Source organism: Gavia stellata, chromosome 8 (assembly GCF_030936135.1).
Source record: "Gavia stellata isolate bGavSte3 chromosome 8, bGavSte3.hap2, whole genome shotgun sequence".
Lineage (NCBI taxonomy): Eukaryota > Metazoa > Chordata > Aves > Gaviiformes > Gaviidae > Gavia > Gavia stellata.
This window is the reverse complement of record NC_082601.1, coordinates 25084546-25100686: the sequence shown is the minus strand read 5'-3', so window position 1 is coordinate 25100686 and position 16141 is coordinate 25084546. Positions and strand designations below refer to the sequence as shown.

At 37.3% G+C, this 16141-nt stretch overlaps 1 protein-coding gene across 1 annotated transcript in view; it reads left to right on the top strand.

Annotated features, from left to right (window-relative positions):
* Positions 1–16141, top strand: part of CHN1 (chimerin 1) — a 104169-nt gene that overhangs the window by 18734 nt on the left and 69294 nt on the right. The window contains exons 2-4 of the mRNA XM_059820084.1: positions 3498–3536; positions 7675–7730; positions 15307–15338. Of these exons, the coding sequence (XP_059676067.1) occupies positions 3498–3536; positions 7675–7730; positions 15307–15338 (127 nt within the window). The remainder of the gene's footprint in view (positions 1–3497; positions 3537–7674; positions 7731–15306; positions 15339–16141) is intronic.

Here is a 16141-nt window from a genome sequence, read left to right as displayed (position 1 = left end):
CTATGGGTTCAAGAGCAAAAACTGATTCTACAGGGTAAAAGACTGTAAATGTAATTTCATGTGTCCTGCAGCATTGTCCCCCCACCCACGCCTTAACCTTGCATATAGCTTTGGGTCTCAGTGGGATTTCAAGTGATGCATCGGTTTAAGATATACTTACTCTTTTCTTTACACATACATATATATTTATACTATGACAGGTTTATTTAGGAGCTTGAAAGTACAGATTTTGGACAGACAGCTGTTTCTTTTCTGATCTAGCCCAGGCTGGAAAATGATTAGATATCAGTATGGATTCAGGGTAGAGAATTTGAAGACATTCCATTATATTATGTAAAAATAAAATCTTATACATATACCCTTCTAATCAGAGCAAAATTCTGAAGAACTAAAAAAACTGTCATTGCTTGGGATAATGGAAAATGATCAAACGTTTTCACTTTTAAAGGCTAGGAAGATTATTCAGCACCAGCATCTGTCAGCTTGAAAGTGGTCTCAGTTTGAAATTGCAGTTTATGTACATGGACAGTGTGCCTGATCTGAAATGTCCTTGCTGAGGAGAGTGCCCTCATGCTGGCAAAAGTCTTGCCAATGCTGGTAAGATCACATCTGGACAGAGCTGGTAGCATCAGTTTATGCATTTATGTTTTCTGTAGTGTTCTAGACCTTTAGAGAAGAACAGCTTTAAGCTGAATTGCATCTCACTTAAGGCAGAAAATATAGTTAAGATAAAACATGATGCACAGCTTGTAAAAAATGATTTTATTTTATCATGAAAACACTTAGCAGAGCTGAGATACTGTGCTGATGGGAGCTGTAGAAAAATCTGAGAACTGATAGTGTAGAGTTTATTGCGTTAATTAGAAAGTGGTGCAGTGCTAGTGAGAAAATGTATTTTGGGTTCAGCATTTTCTGTGGGTTTTTATCATGCCTTAAAGTGCTTTTCGGGTACTTTGGATGCCTAATTGGAGATGCCATATGTGGAAGCCTGCACTTTCTGAAAATCAAGCCCTTTTTCTTATAACACATTTCAAAATACTGATGATGTGTTAAATGGGACTATATATTTATTAATCTTTAAAAATGGGTAACTAACAGACAGGTCTGATGTTTATGCTTATTCTATTTTATCTTTGTGTAGTGGGGTGGTTTTAGTAATAGAAACATTCTTGCACAGAAACAAACACTGCAGACCCTCTGCTTCACCATTGTTACTGCACTGTAATTGCTGCTACAGTATTTTATATCAGATAACTTTTTTTTTTTAATCACAATAGAAATGACCTTTTGTTTTTTCATTACCTCATGTGGGATGGCCGGAGGGTATTCTCACACTGTAAAGGCAGTAAAACCCACCGACAGATTTTCTAACAAAATCCTTCTGCACAGCTGCATAACATAAATCATTCCTTCCAATTTCTGAATGTTAAATGTTTGTTGTATGAAAGTTATTGCTGTTCTTGCCTGACTTTAACAAGGTTTGGGGTTTTTTGTTTGGCACAAATATTGTTGCTTTTCAGTTTTATAATCATGCTGCCCTTAGTTGTAACAATTATATAGCTTGAGTGTGAGCAAGTGTAGGTTAGACTGCCAAGATATTTGTATTTTCATAACAGTCAGCTCATATTTTACAAATACAGTGCATGTTTTCCTTTAAATTATTTATTTGTACATCCAACTGGTGCATATATTGCCAAAAAAAGACTATAGCAAAAGAAAATTCAGTTAGTGGGGTAAGAATTGTCTTCTGGGACTAAACCCATTATTTTTACTTACAAGTTTTGCCCTTTTTCCATGTGACATTGCAGTGCTAAGGGATCACGTTACAATGCTTCTGGAATGAATCGGCTTGCACTGCCTTAATTAAAGGTATCAAAGTAGGAATGAATAACCATGGCTGCATCTGTTGCTGCTGGTTTTCTTTCACTGCTGTACTATATAGCACGGGCCACTGAAGGTCTCTGTGCAGTTTGCTCTGGCCAATCCCCAGGACGCGGTAGCATGTCTGCAGGACTGTCCAAAGATCAAAAATTGTCATATTCCGGGAGATAAGTGCTGCCTTCATAATAAAGTCATAATGATTGTATTTATAAAACCCACTACCACCGAGGTAGTCCGTAAGGACTGCACTCTCTTCATGCGTAGCACTAAAATACAGGGTAAAAAATTGAGCAAAATGGTAGCTCAGGCAGGGCAGAGAGCATGCTGGGTGGGTCTGGGGAAGGTCTGGGCAAGTCTGTGCCAATTAAACTGGAAAATATCTCGATTTACTAAGCTCTAATTTAGAGATATTTTGACATGACTCTAGGAGGGAGTGATGGACTAAGGCAAGCATCTGAAGAAGGCAGATTGCTTATCCTAAGGGGAGGCAAAACAAAATCCTTTCCCAGCTTCAGGCCTTTTTGGAGCCCTTAAGAGACTCTCAAGCGGATGCCACTCAGGCCAAAATTCAAGCAACATGTTCCCAGATTGCTTGATCTTCACATAACCTTATAATAAAACCTAGAAATTAGGGTTTTGTTGGATGCAGCAGGTAGTTCCAGTGAGCAGACAATTGCAAACAGAGCTCAGAAATGAATGCTGCAGTGAGAAGAGGCTTCAAACAGCAAGGCTGCCTGCCTGGCTGCGTGGTTGTCTCACCTTGTGACCCTGTGGTGTAGTGAGTGCTAACTCCCACCAGCTCCAAGGCAGATAAGCACAGCATCTTGCAGAAAGCCTCAGTATCTTGTAGCATCAGAACTGAAGCTGGTCAGAGTGGTAAAACAGTGGATCAGAGATGAAGTTTGCAACAGAGCCCTGAGCTCAAAATGTCAGATCAGTTGTCAACAAGTCATAAGGGTGACAGAATTTAGAAAACACTGGGGTTTTTTGGTTTGGTCTGTTTTTTGTTTAATTTGTGAATTAAAATTTGGGATTAGAAATATGCTGGTACTTTTCATACGTACTGACTGCTTCCAAGTAGAGCTTGTACTCAATATGAACACCACACACCCTCCACCCCCCCGCCTTTTTCCCAAAATATTTCATAGTACTTACGTACTCTGATTTTATTTTAGGAGTTGTTAATTGCTGTCCAGAAGAGGAAAAAGCTAATGGCAGGAATAAGTTGGATGAAAACTAATTTATTGAAGTATAACTTGAGATTAAAAAATCTTTCTGGTGTAATTTAAAAGGGAATTTACGGATATATATGTAGTAAAATAATACGCATTCCCCTTCCCACCCACAGTATTTGGCTTCTGATCTGCATGTTTGCCATTTTGCAAATGTATTTCTATAGTTTTTATTCTAGCTGGCTAAAGAAAATACCTTTTCATATTTTCAGTTGAAGTAAAGAGGGGGACTTTTAACAGGTTGTTCTATACTCTGATAGTAAAAAATAATTTTAGAACCTAGGTGCAATATTTATCTTAATAAATCTGCAAGTGCTTCTGCAGTGTTATTTCTGTGTTAAAATGTTTCCAATACAACATTAAGATTTGTTGTTTTTCTTTCAGATACTGATGAATACAGGCCACCTGTTTGGAAATCTTACTGTAAGTATCTCAACAGATTTTATTTTTTTTCCCAAGTCAGACCTGAAAAAGTTTCAGTTGGGTGCTTTAAAAGACTAATTTTTCTTTTCATCAGAATGTGAGTTTAAGAAGCATCAAGGGGTTCATTACTATTTAGAGATAGGTGCAGTTGTTTATCCTTGAGGACAAGTGAATACAGATTATTTGAAGGAGTAGATGCTCTGCACCTTACCAACATAAGTGGTCCCACTCCTGCGTGGGTCTTACATTGGTTTGGCTGCCTAGACTGGCTTCTGTAAACTCCATTCATGCCTTAAAGTTGGTACCACTCGCAAACTTTTAGGGTTCCTGTGCTCTAATACCTTGCATCACTAGAGATGAGACTTGAGCTGGTAAGAAAAACTCAAAATAAATAGTTTTCCCCCAGAATTTGCTGATGTAGTAAAATGAGAGCATTTGTTTGGCCAGGCATGACAAATCACAAGCAGGTTTTTTGAAACCCTCACTAGAAGGGACTGGTTTCCTACCAGTCTGCCTGCCTGGGCTCTGCAGCTCTTCGATGTGCGTGCCCTAGCTTAGAGGAAGCTGGCCTTGCAGGCTGCTTTAGTCAGGTCTGCAGGGCAGTAGTCTGGGCACGTTGCCCTGAGATCACAGCGCCACTCCCTTGGGAGTTTCACAACTTGCTGGTTTTCATTCCTAATTTAAAAAAACAAAAAAACCAAAAACCACAAAAACCAAAACCCCAAAAAACCAAAACCACAACAACCAGCCAAACAAAACCCCTTAGATTTTTACATACTAAAAAATTCCAGGTAAAGGAATGTTTGGAAGCGCTGATGGAGGTTCAGGGAGATTGAAGAGAACACATGAGACAAATGGCACTGTAGCAAAGCATCATAGCATCCCAGAGTGTCTCACCTCTAAATCTTAGTTCTTTGTAGATAGAAAAGCTAAGGTGCGAGATGTTTTGAGACTTGAGGAACCATAGCAAGAAAGAAGAGTCTTCTGTTAAAAGCAGATTTTGAAAGCAGAATGTTTGTGTGTTTAACACACTTAACAGTTTAGGGATGTCAAACCTACATTTGCATTTTCTTTTGTATATATTCCCAAGGCTTGGTGTCTTCAGGCTGGCTAAAGGGATTTGCTCAAGCAACATTTCACATGATGAAAATGTTACTTTCTAAAGGTTGGGGAGATTTAGCACCTGAGAAAATGTAGTTATTTCAAAAAGGTTTCCATCCTGCAGTGGGAGATTCTTTATAATCGGAGATTTTGGGTTGGTCTTAAAAGCTTGGTGAAAACCAGGGTTAGAAAGAGAGTACGTGTAAGAGAGCAGATTAAAGTATTTTTGTCAGCTAAAGTACATATAGTAGAAATAAATGAGCACTAGAAAAACAGCTTTTCTGTTACCTAGACCAGTACTCTCTTAATGGCTCACAGAGGTCAGTTGTTTCTGTTCTGTCCCTGCCATTGCCAACCTGACGCATTCAAAAATCACTGTTAGGCCTTAAAACTCGTAAATCAGCCTTTTTGTTTGGATTTGGTTTCCCATTTTTGAGTTGTTAAAGTGATTATGAGTTACATAGTCAAGATCATCTATGCAATATGAGCATTAGATTACTTCTGCAAATGAGGACATGTCTCATAAGAAATTTCAAAGAGCTGAGGCTGTAACTAAATAGATATTGTGAAATTTGTAGTAAAAATTATGGCAAAACTGCATACATCTTAACAGTCTAGGAATGTCAGGGTCTCTTAAAATACAGTTATGTTAATTGAAGAAAATAGAAAGGCAAGAAGTCTAAAAAAAAGGCTGAAGACTTTTAATTTGTCCCTCTTCAGTCTTTTCTTTAGATGGATGACTTTGAACAGTTTATAATAATTGCCAACATATGCAATTGCTGTCATGTAATTGAGATGGCTGGGACCGTGGTCTGTTTGTGAATCTGGTGGCAAAGCCTGTCTGTGCCTTTTGAATCATCATTTATTATGCCAGTAGCTTGTCATATGCCAAGTCAGCCACTTTAATATTAAAGATGTTGCACGCAGAATGGTTTAAACAAGCTTTTTTTTTGCAGTGGAGGGCTAAAAGATAAAACTGAGACACTTTGCTCCTTGGTATTAAACATCATTAGTCATGATTGCAATACTTGTTACCGAGATCTGTGTGTTTTGCTCCCAGTTGTAAGCAATAACAGTGAATCATAGCTCTGTACCTTCTGTGAACTCAGGGAACACTGCCTCTTTGTTCAGTTTATTCCATGCCATAATCTATAACAGGGGAGTCCAACCTCTCTAATACCAAATCTTCGTTGGCAGCTTGCCAGGAGTTGAAGGCCTGGGTGCGTGCAAATATATGTGCACCCACTACACCATCATGGTTTGCCGTTGTGATCCCTTCCCATGGTTCAGAATTAAGCGCAGAGTCATGAGGTTTGATTATATTTCTGTCTCGTGATGGATGAAGAGGAATGTCTTGTTTGACTTTCTTGGCAATAATTACAACAAGAAAACTGGTGTTGAACAGTTTGAATTGCATACATCAATTATAGGAGGAGGAATAGGCATCCTATTTTGTAACTTAACTAGTCTACCTGCTGTGCTTCTGACTGGAAGAGTAGAAAGGTACTGCCTTTGGAGAAGAGGAATTTCCTTCCAGAAAATCTTTTCAGTCTGGCTTGAAGTAAGGTGGCAAACGGTTCTCAGTTTTTAGCCAGTTTCTGTGGAGCATGCTGATTGTGAGTCTCCACTGCTTTTCTGTGAAATTCGGAGAAATCTATGTTTGCTCTGTGATTTTTATTTTTTTTTTTCCTTTGAACTTGACTCGACAGTTCTCAGAATTAGATATGGACAAGACCAGGTGCCATCAAATACAGCTTTTACAATAGAAGCTAGGGAATCTGTGTGCTGGCAAAATAAATGGTCATGCTAAGCTTGAAAAGAAAATTACTGTTTTATATACTAGTGTGCTGTTCTTCATCACTTGCAAAAATAATTTTTGTAATACCAATACAAAATGGTAAGGGTTGATTTTAGTAACATCAGGAAAAAACATTAGGTTTTCTGTGTGGAACAAAGGGAGTGAATTTTTCCAGTTTATCTTATGATTGCCATATCATCAGGCATCTTGCCATTTTCTCCATTCCCATGTAACTTAGCACATAAATACAGCATTTGTCAGTGGAAAAGACTCATGATCAAATGAGAAGTGTAATGAAGTCAAATCTTATTGGTTAAACAAATGTATGGTCTTATTACCTGAAGAAGGTGACAGCACATGTTATTAGACCTTGGTGTTAGTACTAATGATTGAAACATAATTTAATTTTAAAAGATTCCAAATGTCTGTTTTATCAATTCTAAAGTACTATTCAAATACTAGCTTAGTGTTGACAGCCTCATTTTGAAGGTGCCTTGCCAAACCAAACTCTTTTTGGTATAGAAGTTGAAAGTCACTCCTTTGGTATAAGTCTGCACATTAGTACCAATAAATTTACAACTGGCTCCTAAGATTTATTCTTGCTTGATGAGGCTCATTTAAAAAAAAGAAGAAAAAAAAGGGGGAGGGAAGATACTAGTAAATGTATGTCATAAGTTGGGCCTTAACTGTTTTACTTTGCTACTCAACTCCTGATGTCTTTAGATCTGCAAATGCAAAGGCCTTTTTTCTCTTTGTTCAGAAATGTCATCACTGAGCAGTGGCAAAAGCAGAGGATTTGATTCTGCAAACTTCTGAATGATTCTTGTAAAGTCTTGACATATTTCAGGTGACTGAGTGTGTGCCCAGCGTAGCAGGATGGGACTCCATCTGCTTACTGAAGAAAGTCTGCCAGCAGCCTGACTTGACATATAATAAAATTTAATTTGCGTTTATCATGTTTCCTTTTCTGATCTGCTTGATGGAAACTTGACTGGTCTCACCTAGTTACTCCCTAGTACTTAATCAATTAATTGTAAAGATAATGAATAATCCCATTTTGGCTAGCAACATTCTTTTTTCTGACCACTTGTAAGTAATTTTTGAGACCTTGATATACGTATCTTTGTGTTAAATTTTGCAGAAAGTCTTCTTTATCTAACCAGCAATATTTAATGTTAAAATGCCTAATTTATACAATGATTCTGTATTAACTGGAATTTAACTTCTACCTTCTCCCAGTGTATCAGTTGCAACAGGAAGCTCCCCATCCTAGAAGGATAACCTGCACTTGTGAGGTGGGTATCATAAAGGTTCAGTTTTATAGAGTCCAGAAATTCCAAGTCTATACTTAATGATGTCCAACCCAAACAGCAGTTCCTTGGGACACTTGGTGCTGTGATTACAGTAAGTAGCCTTGGGAACACTGGTACCTGGAAATCCATTTAATCTAAAAATCAAATTAAAAAGCATTTTGAGTATGATGTGTATACCTGAGAATCATTTACTGGTTTTTGATTCTTAGATACATGGAAACATGCCTTTTCTCCTCCTTTCTGGGTCAGAAATTCACAGAAGCAAGAGCAGAGCTGTACAGGCAAACTAGGCACCTGTTTGTACACACATCGCTACTGGATGTGTGCAATAAATCAACAGAGGGATGACTGAAACCTCCCCTCGTGCTGTTATTTGAGTTGTGGTACTTAAGACTCATTAATACTAGTAGCTAAGCTATGCAGAGCTGCAGATTTTAAGGATCCAGACAGTGACAACAGGATCCCATTGGTAACAGTGATACAAAAGCACCTGCTCGTCGGGTCAGTTGTTGAGGCAGACCCCAGATTTCTAGTGTGTCCTGAGCTGCCGTCCAGCAGAGCACCACCTCTCCAGAGCTGTGGTGCTGGAGGGTTTAACTGATAACAAACATCCATGCCACCAAGATATTACTCATAACTGCATCTCTCTTGCAGCTTCAGTTAGGAACCTGGGAAACATTAATTTCAATTTAAAAAATGCTGAAATGTTAGGCTTGACTTGTTAGGCAGTATTACTGCACAGCACTTACTGAATAACCACTGAAAGTTATTACATTGCTGCGATAAAATTTAAGCATTTTTATCATGTGCCAAGAGAAAGGAAATTAATCTTTGAAATATGTTAGTCACTGACGTAGTATTAAATACAGAGGGACATAGCACTGTCAGGACCAGTAATAGTTTACAGTCTAGATCACAAGGGGGATTACTTTACAGCATTAAAGGCGTTTCTCTGTCGTCTTTTCAAACGCCCAATTATGATTCTATGAAGTAGTCTGTCAATTTTTAAGATAAAAATATAGAGATTTAACAGAAGTGAAATATTGCATTTAGTGGAAGCACTCTTGTTTTCCTTTGTTAATTTGATAGATCTATATTTTTATAAAAGGTATAGCTATAGGTGATTGCACTTAAACAAGACATAGCTATAGGAAAGAACAATACATGAATTTTACAAGAAGCATTGTAGCAAAAAGTTTTGTTTTTAACCAGTGTTTCTACCATTAATGAGGGTCCAAGCAGCGGTATTCTTCTTAAGGTTGTTGTGCAGATATCTTATGTATATCAAATAAGGTGGGATGGAGATTTGAAGGAGAGATCTGTAGAACATAAGATCTGAGCTGTGAAAAAATGGGAGGTTTTCCAATTTTTTATTCCCATTGCAACATTATTAGGTTCTCTTCTATTTTGTGTGTTTTCTATTGTAGGGTTTTTCATTACATTAATATACAAAACATCTGAAGTCTTGTAGGAGCTTAGTCTTATAATACAGGTTTGTGATTGTACAGAGTGTACAGAGTGCTCGCCTGGATAGGATGAAGTATTTTACTCCCCGCCTCCAATGGATTGTGTTTACTGTTGTTAAGTGCTGTTGAATAGTTGATTTTTTTCTTCCTCTCCTCAAAAGTATTTCACTATCGGAAGAAGTGCTAGTATGTGTGTAGGTATATGTATATATGTATGTTGTGAAATGTACAAGGGATTTTTGGTAGCCTTCTGACACAGTTCATTGAGGTGCTGACACTATGCCTGTACAATCACTGTAGTCTTTTACCTGCTGAGTCTTATCTCAGAGCCCTGCTATGGTTTACTCATGTAATGACAGACTTTCTTATAGTGTGTGCTTATAAAGTTGCCTGGCTCTTGTGGTGATGAGCAACAATTCTTCAGTTTCTTCAATTAGATGCTTTGAGACCCTCAGTTTTCTATATACCTTTTGGTTTCTTTAAAAAAGACCCAACAAACAGACACCCCACCCCACCCCCCCAATGGAAGTGTAAGGAGTGAGAAAGTACCAGCACAGTTAAGGAAATCTTACAGCAGATAACATAACGATTGTAATTGTTTTGCATGTTGACTGAACAATGCATTCGTACCCTGTAGTCAGGGAGAAACTGTAAACTGATAAAGAGGTCCAGCATAGTCAATAAGGTCTGTTGGCATTCTGTCCCATGCTAGTTGGACTGCAGAGTTCTTTGGGGTCTTTTTGACCTAGGTGATGAGAAGTCACAAGCAAATTTTATACTAAGTTCTTCATGGTATTTCTTAGAATACTATTAGCCTATCCAGTCAAATAAGCAGAGATATAAATGTGTATACAGTATCCGAAAATTAAAAATGTCTCTTGCCTCCGGAGTGCTGGAAATCCTTCAGCTATTGATCAGATATAGATTGCTGCCTTTTTAGAATCAAACAAGAGACCTACTCTTGCCAGCCAAATACAAAAGCATCTGTGTAAAGCTTCTTCAAATGTGAATCACACTGACCACTATAATTTTCTCATCCTTGTTATCACTGAATTTTAATACTGTTAATTATAAAATTTTATTAGCTATTATACAGATGGCAAATTGAAAAGTTGGACAGTTTCAGGGAGGATAATATGCTGTGGGTGAGTGGTGTCCTGCATGAACTAATCATCCAAGTGCTTTGGAGGGTATCTGGGTGTTACTGCAACCCTACACAGAGGGGGTCCTCCTGGTCTAATTCTATGAACAGGTAGTCTGTTAGAGTCAATGGGGGATTGGTGAAAGTGCCACAAGCAATCAAAACACTCTGCTAAGTCCTGTCATCACTGAAGAAAGAAATGCAGCACATTAGTGTCTATAATATCATATTTCTATGAATTTATTACAAAACAAGATTCTAACATATGACAAACTTTAAGTAAATGTATAACTTTCCCTGTGCCAGAGGGAACAAAAAAAGAAGAAAGAAATTCTGTGTTTTAAAATAGCTTCATCCCAGCCCCTGAAATGAGGAGTAAACTTGTGTCTGCACCGTGAACATTGTTGTAGAAACTGAGAAATAAAATCTGCAGTTTTTAGAAACTAGTGAGAATTGAACTAAATAAAATAGAGCTATGAAGAAATCTGTCAGTTGCAGGTATTGAGCTGTAGAACAGAACATATTAAATACACATTTTCTCATTAAAGAATCCATTTACAAAGAAAAAGCTCTTTGCAGCTTATTTTTACCTAATAAAGGTAAAATTGAAAGAATACATTATCAGTGTGCATTTTCCTACTTCTGCATTAATTCGTTATCATGCAGATAACTGGTTTTCATTATAAGTATTGAACAATTTATGCAGCTGAGCCAGATTTGAAGTGAAAATATATTCAGCGAGCAGTAACGTGTTTAATCTTTCTTTCTGGTCTCAGCCTCTCCTGCTAGTGTTGAGCTTTGTGATCTGCACTTTTCTCAGCTGGGTTTCTATTAGCCATGTGTGAGTCAGTGGGGAGCAGAATCTTTTCCTAAGTGGTTGAATTATTTGACTGTATAAACAAATTCATAAATATTAGGAAGAGGATTTTGGTCCAGAGAACATCCGAGAGGTCAGTGGGAGGGAACAACATGTAATTTGGTATGGTATTAGCACATAAATTGTTCCTCTTGCCTTATTGTATTCCACTTGTTGACATAAGAAAGAGTAATGATTAGGGGAAAAAGCACTTGTTAAAGAATAATTGGAAATCACAGCATAAAAAAACGAACCCTTGATTTAAGGTGCAAAGGCACGTGTTGTACAAGTGCTGATACTGAGAGGTGTATTCAACAGAATGACCTATTTGACATGAAATGCTTCTCAAATACAGAGAATTTGAGTTTCTGCTCTGTTACACCAGTTTTATATTAAAGCAGCACACAGTGGAGTTACACTGAGGTAAAAAGAGCATTGCATTCATTTGGGATTTTTTATTGTGAAGGTGCAACAGAGTCAAAGCTTTTAACACTGTATGATGTTCACTTGTAAAGTTGATGATTCCATAATGTTCTAAGGATGTTTGACTTCTGCATGAGGCTTACATCCAAATTGTAATGTTGTTTGTCCAATTAATATTGTATTACCTCCCTGGAATTTGTATTTGTTGTGCATGTAATCCTTTATATACACATCTGTGCACGTGCGTATGCAGGCATATTTAGAACATCCTTGAGTGCTATATGAAGGCACTCCATGATAAATTTTAAATAACTATGTATGAAAAAATATCAAACAGATAAATTGTGGAGATAATTAAAATCACTGGCCTTTTCCATCCTATTATGAGGCTTCATCCTAATCCAGTGCTAGTAGTTAACAAGCCTGTTAAACAGCATCTCTGTGTCATCTTGTGAAAATTGCCTCTGTGAGTAGTCAAGAAACATAGCATAGACTGGGCATATATAATGTACATCCTTGTTAGAGCTGTTCTCAAAGATGGCTTTATCTGTATGATATTCACCTAGAATGACTTCCCAATATTCATGGTAACTAAGCTCTTTTCCAAAGGAACGGCTGCTGTAAGGCACTTGCCAAGTCTCTGCCCTTTTTATCTGTTCGTAAACTTGGTTTCATTAGCTTCACACCTCAGTTTGAAAAAATCAGAAACAAAGCAATGGTGGATATCTCACTGACCTTTGTGTTTCCTGCAGGTATCATAGTGACACCTGAATCTTTCCTGTGGCCTCTGCATCAGTGCTATACAAATAAGCAGATTGAAAACAAATATATCACAATTATCTTTTTTTGTTTGATTGTTTCTAAGTTAGAAGCAATTTTTAAAACTGTGCCGAACATAGGCTAAACAAACAGCAACGGGAAAATTTTCCCATAAATAAAGAGTCCTGAGAAATCAGAAGACTTAGCATTCAGCTGATCTTTGCTGGATACAGAGAAAATGAAGCAGCTAAGGCTACCTTTACTCATGCTCAACGATGCTTTGGTCCAACAATACTGTCAAATCAGAAAGAAACTCTGCAGGGGATAATTACACTGTATTTTCAGCTAACAGCTTTGGTTAAAATGACCGTTTTCTTGCTACTGCTTTGATTTTATTTAAAAACGTATTTCCTTTCTTAGGTGGGTTTTCGTTCAGTCCAGATAGATGTTTTGGTTTTGTATCCTTAACTTACGGTTGACTGAGTGTGAAAGTTAGGCTAATGAAGCTTCTGAACTGAACTGTATTGGTTTTCAGTGCTCATGTGTAACTGGAGGATATGTGAGTGCCTGCAACTGTAATTTGTAGAAATACAGTCTGGCAGGAACTTTGTGAAGTCCAGACAGACACAAAAGACCAAGAAAGCTGCATGCTGCTTCTAGTTCTGGCGCAGCTAAGGATATCTAAAGTAAGAACAAATGCTACATTGCCTTTTATGCCTAGGTTGCTATGAATAAAGTTGGTGTCACGATACTTGTAGGGAGCATTACAGAAAGCTGGAGAACAGTGTTTACTGTCTTACACAGTAAATCTAGTTTACGGGTAATCTGTGTGTTTTAGTAAGTTCACATGGACTGCACTAAGTGTGTATGTAGCCCAGCTAATTCTGAGTGAATTAGAAGGCACCTGCTGAGTTCTGGTAGAGTTGTCTTAGAGGCTAAATATATATAATCAATCTAGATGGAAAACTCCCCTAATATTATAATAAATTTTAAAAGTTACGAAAAAAACCCCAAAACACCATAACCCAGGCAATAAAAATCGGTGAATTGGGGTTTCAGTTGCACAGAGTCTTATACAAACCAACAGTGTTACACATCAACATTTATACTGAAGTTTTTGTGAGTTGGCAAAACCGATCAGTAGAGACTCAATGTTAACAGAAGTGGTTAAGTGGTTATTTTCCTCTTTAACTCATCATCCACCACAATGAACTGCAAACCCAGCTGCAATTGCCTGGAAGTCCAGCAGAGCTTTTCTCTGATGTTTTGCTCCAGTCATCTGCCAGTTCACGTTTTCAAATGTTTGCACACACAGTATAATATTATGATTTGTCTTAAGATTTGCAAGTACTCTGAAGATGCCCTGTCACATTACTAATCAATTTCTGAAATGGAATGCTTTTGCCTGTATAAATTTTCCAGTTCTATTATATAAATTCACCGTATTAACTGAGATAAACATAAAATCTCAATAAACAGACAACAAAATCTTATTCACAACAGGATTCTTTTTTTACCAACTGCCTGAGGCTAGTGCCTTGTCTTGAGGGTTTTAGTTAGGAATTGTTGCAAGTTTATATAATAACAACAATAAAATGTTTTCACTTTCTGTCCATTCATGTTGCTGTCTTCCTATTGAAGAAATAGCCTACATGTAACAAAAAATATGTAACACTTTTTCTTTTTTGAAATGATCCAGTCTTTTCAGGCCCTTTGAAAACAGTTATCACAGTGGTCAATTCTTGTTTGCTGTTATGTAGGAAAAGGAAATCTTTTAGAACATTATAAATCTTTCTAGTGATGGAATGATTTTTCAAAAGTGATGATTTTATTTGCTGGCAATGTGGAAAAGTTGTTATTAGACTGTACACTAGGATGTATTTTTTGTTAGTTTGGACATCTGAAATCTTTATTTGTACTCCACTGAGATAACTGGAAAGAAGTGCTAATTTTGATAGGCTTTTTTTCTGAGAAGATGGGGGGAAAAGTAACTGAAGTGGCAGTTAACTGTGAGAATTTTGTGTTGTATTATAGCTGGATTGTTTTATACTTTTGTATAATTGTTGAATTTTACTCCCCAAAGAGTTTCCTCCTTTAAATTTAGCAAGGAGGGATAATCTGGTGGTTTAGATTATTGAGTTGATTTCTGGGAGGTCTGCAGTTTCTCACTTGTCTATAAACTTCCTGGACAATTGCAGATGAGTTACTTCATCTGAAATAATTAGCAGGCAAATTGTGTTCTGACACTCTTGCATGTTGTGTGCATTTACATTGTGTGGTCTCTAGAGCACTGATGGGCTTGTGTTACACCGCGTAACACATGCATACCTGTTGTTGAGGTCTTTTAGGTGATACTACAGATCACACAGTTTAGTGATATCAAGGACTGCAGGATTTAGGCACTTGCTAATGATCGTTTAATCTACCACTTGCCCTCACTCTGAAAGGATATGGTAGTGGCTTAATTTCTCGCAGCAGTGGCACCAACAGCTTTATGATGGAAGATAACTTGAAAATTTAAGAGTTTTATAGATTTTTCACTGTATTAGTGCACTTAAGAATATAGTACACTTACACCCATGAAATGAATCTTTTGTTTCGCCTTTTGGCAGTTTGTACAAACAATACTTAATCCCATTAGTTTGTATTAGCAGAGCCCTGACGATGACGTGATCCAAGTGGCTCATTCTTTCTCACTCCGTTTTAAGCTATTCATAAATGCAATGTTCCCTAAAGGTCTACCTTTGGTTTCCTTGTATTCTACCCACAGGGAAAATCCTGGGATGGTAGATGATTTCTGTCTGTACTTTCGCATTATAATATTTTCTCTTTTTAATACTATATTACGGACAGTATGCTTACTGTATGGGTTCACTTGTTATGAAACATTACATTTTCTGTTGTTTCTTCTAGGTAGAGAACAGACCCAAATATTATGGAAGAGAGTAAGTAACATACATCTCTGAAAGTGGTTTATCCAGACGTGTTGGTTGATAATAGTTACAGAAAAGGTTGTGAGTGTTTGCTCTGGGCCCATTGTTTCTTCTGTGTGTTTTACAGCAGTGTGTCTTGCTCATCATCAGATTATTATTGCAGTACCATCACTTTTGTCTACCTAAGATTACAGCTACATTTTCTGATGGATATGGATATCATTGAGTGCTACATTAAATGAGAAAAACATACGTTTCTGTACTTTCAAGGGTTGTCTCTTTCTACCCCCATCTCCAGTTGGCTTTTGCAAATGATGTTTGTATGCAGGAAAAAAAAGATTTGGATCACAAATGCAATATAAGTGTACAGTATATGTGTGTCTTCTATTTCAGACTGCTAAGGCAAAGATGGTTAGATTTAGTGTGGGGAAACAAAGCAGATCTTGTTTCTGTTTATTTTGGTAAAAGATGTGTAGTATTGCTAGGTTACTACACCAGTAATTACTGAGATTTTATGCAATCCCCAAGATTTTAGCAAATTGCCATAATATCCCTGAATGCTGCAAAATGCTGGATTGCATGCCACTGGCACAAAACGTGTGAAGCCAGCAGGAGAAGATGGATTTATTTCTACATATTAAATTGATAGATGCAGATTTAAAAAGCAATATACTTGTTTCATAGATACTGTTTCACAGAAGCTTTTCTAAACCACTTAACATGACTTCAAATGCAGGCAGAAAGGGAGATTAATTTAAGCTGTAGATTCCTGCAATTTTTATGTTTGTTTCTTTTTTAATTAGTGTGGTTGGTGT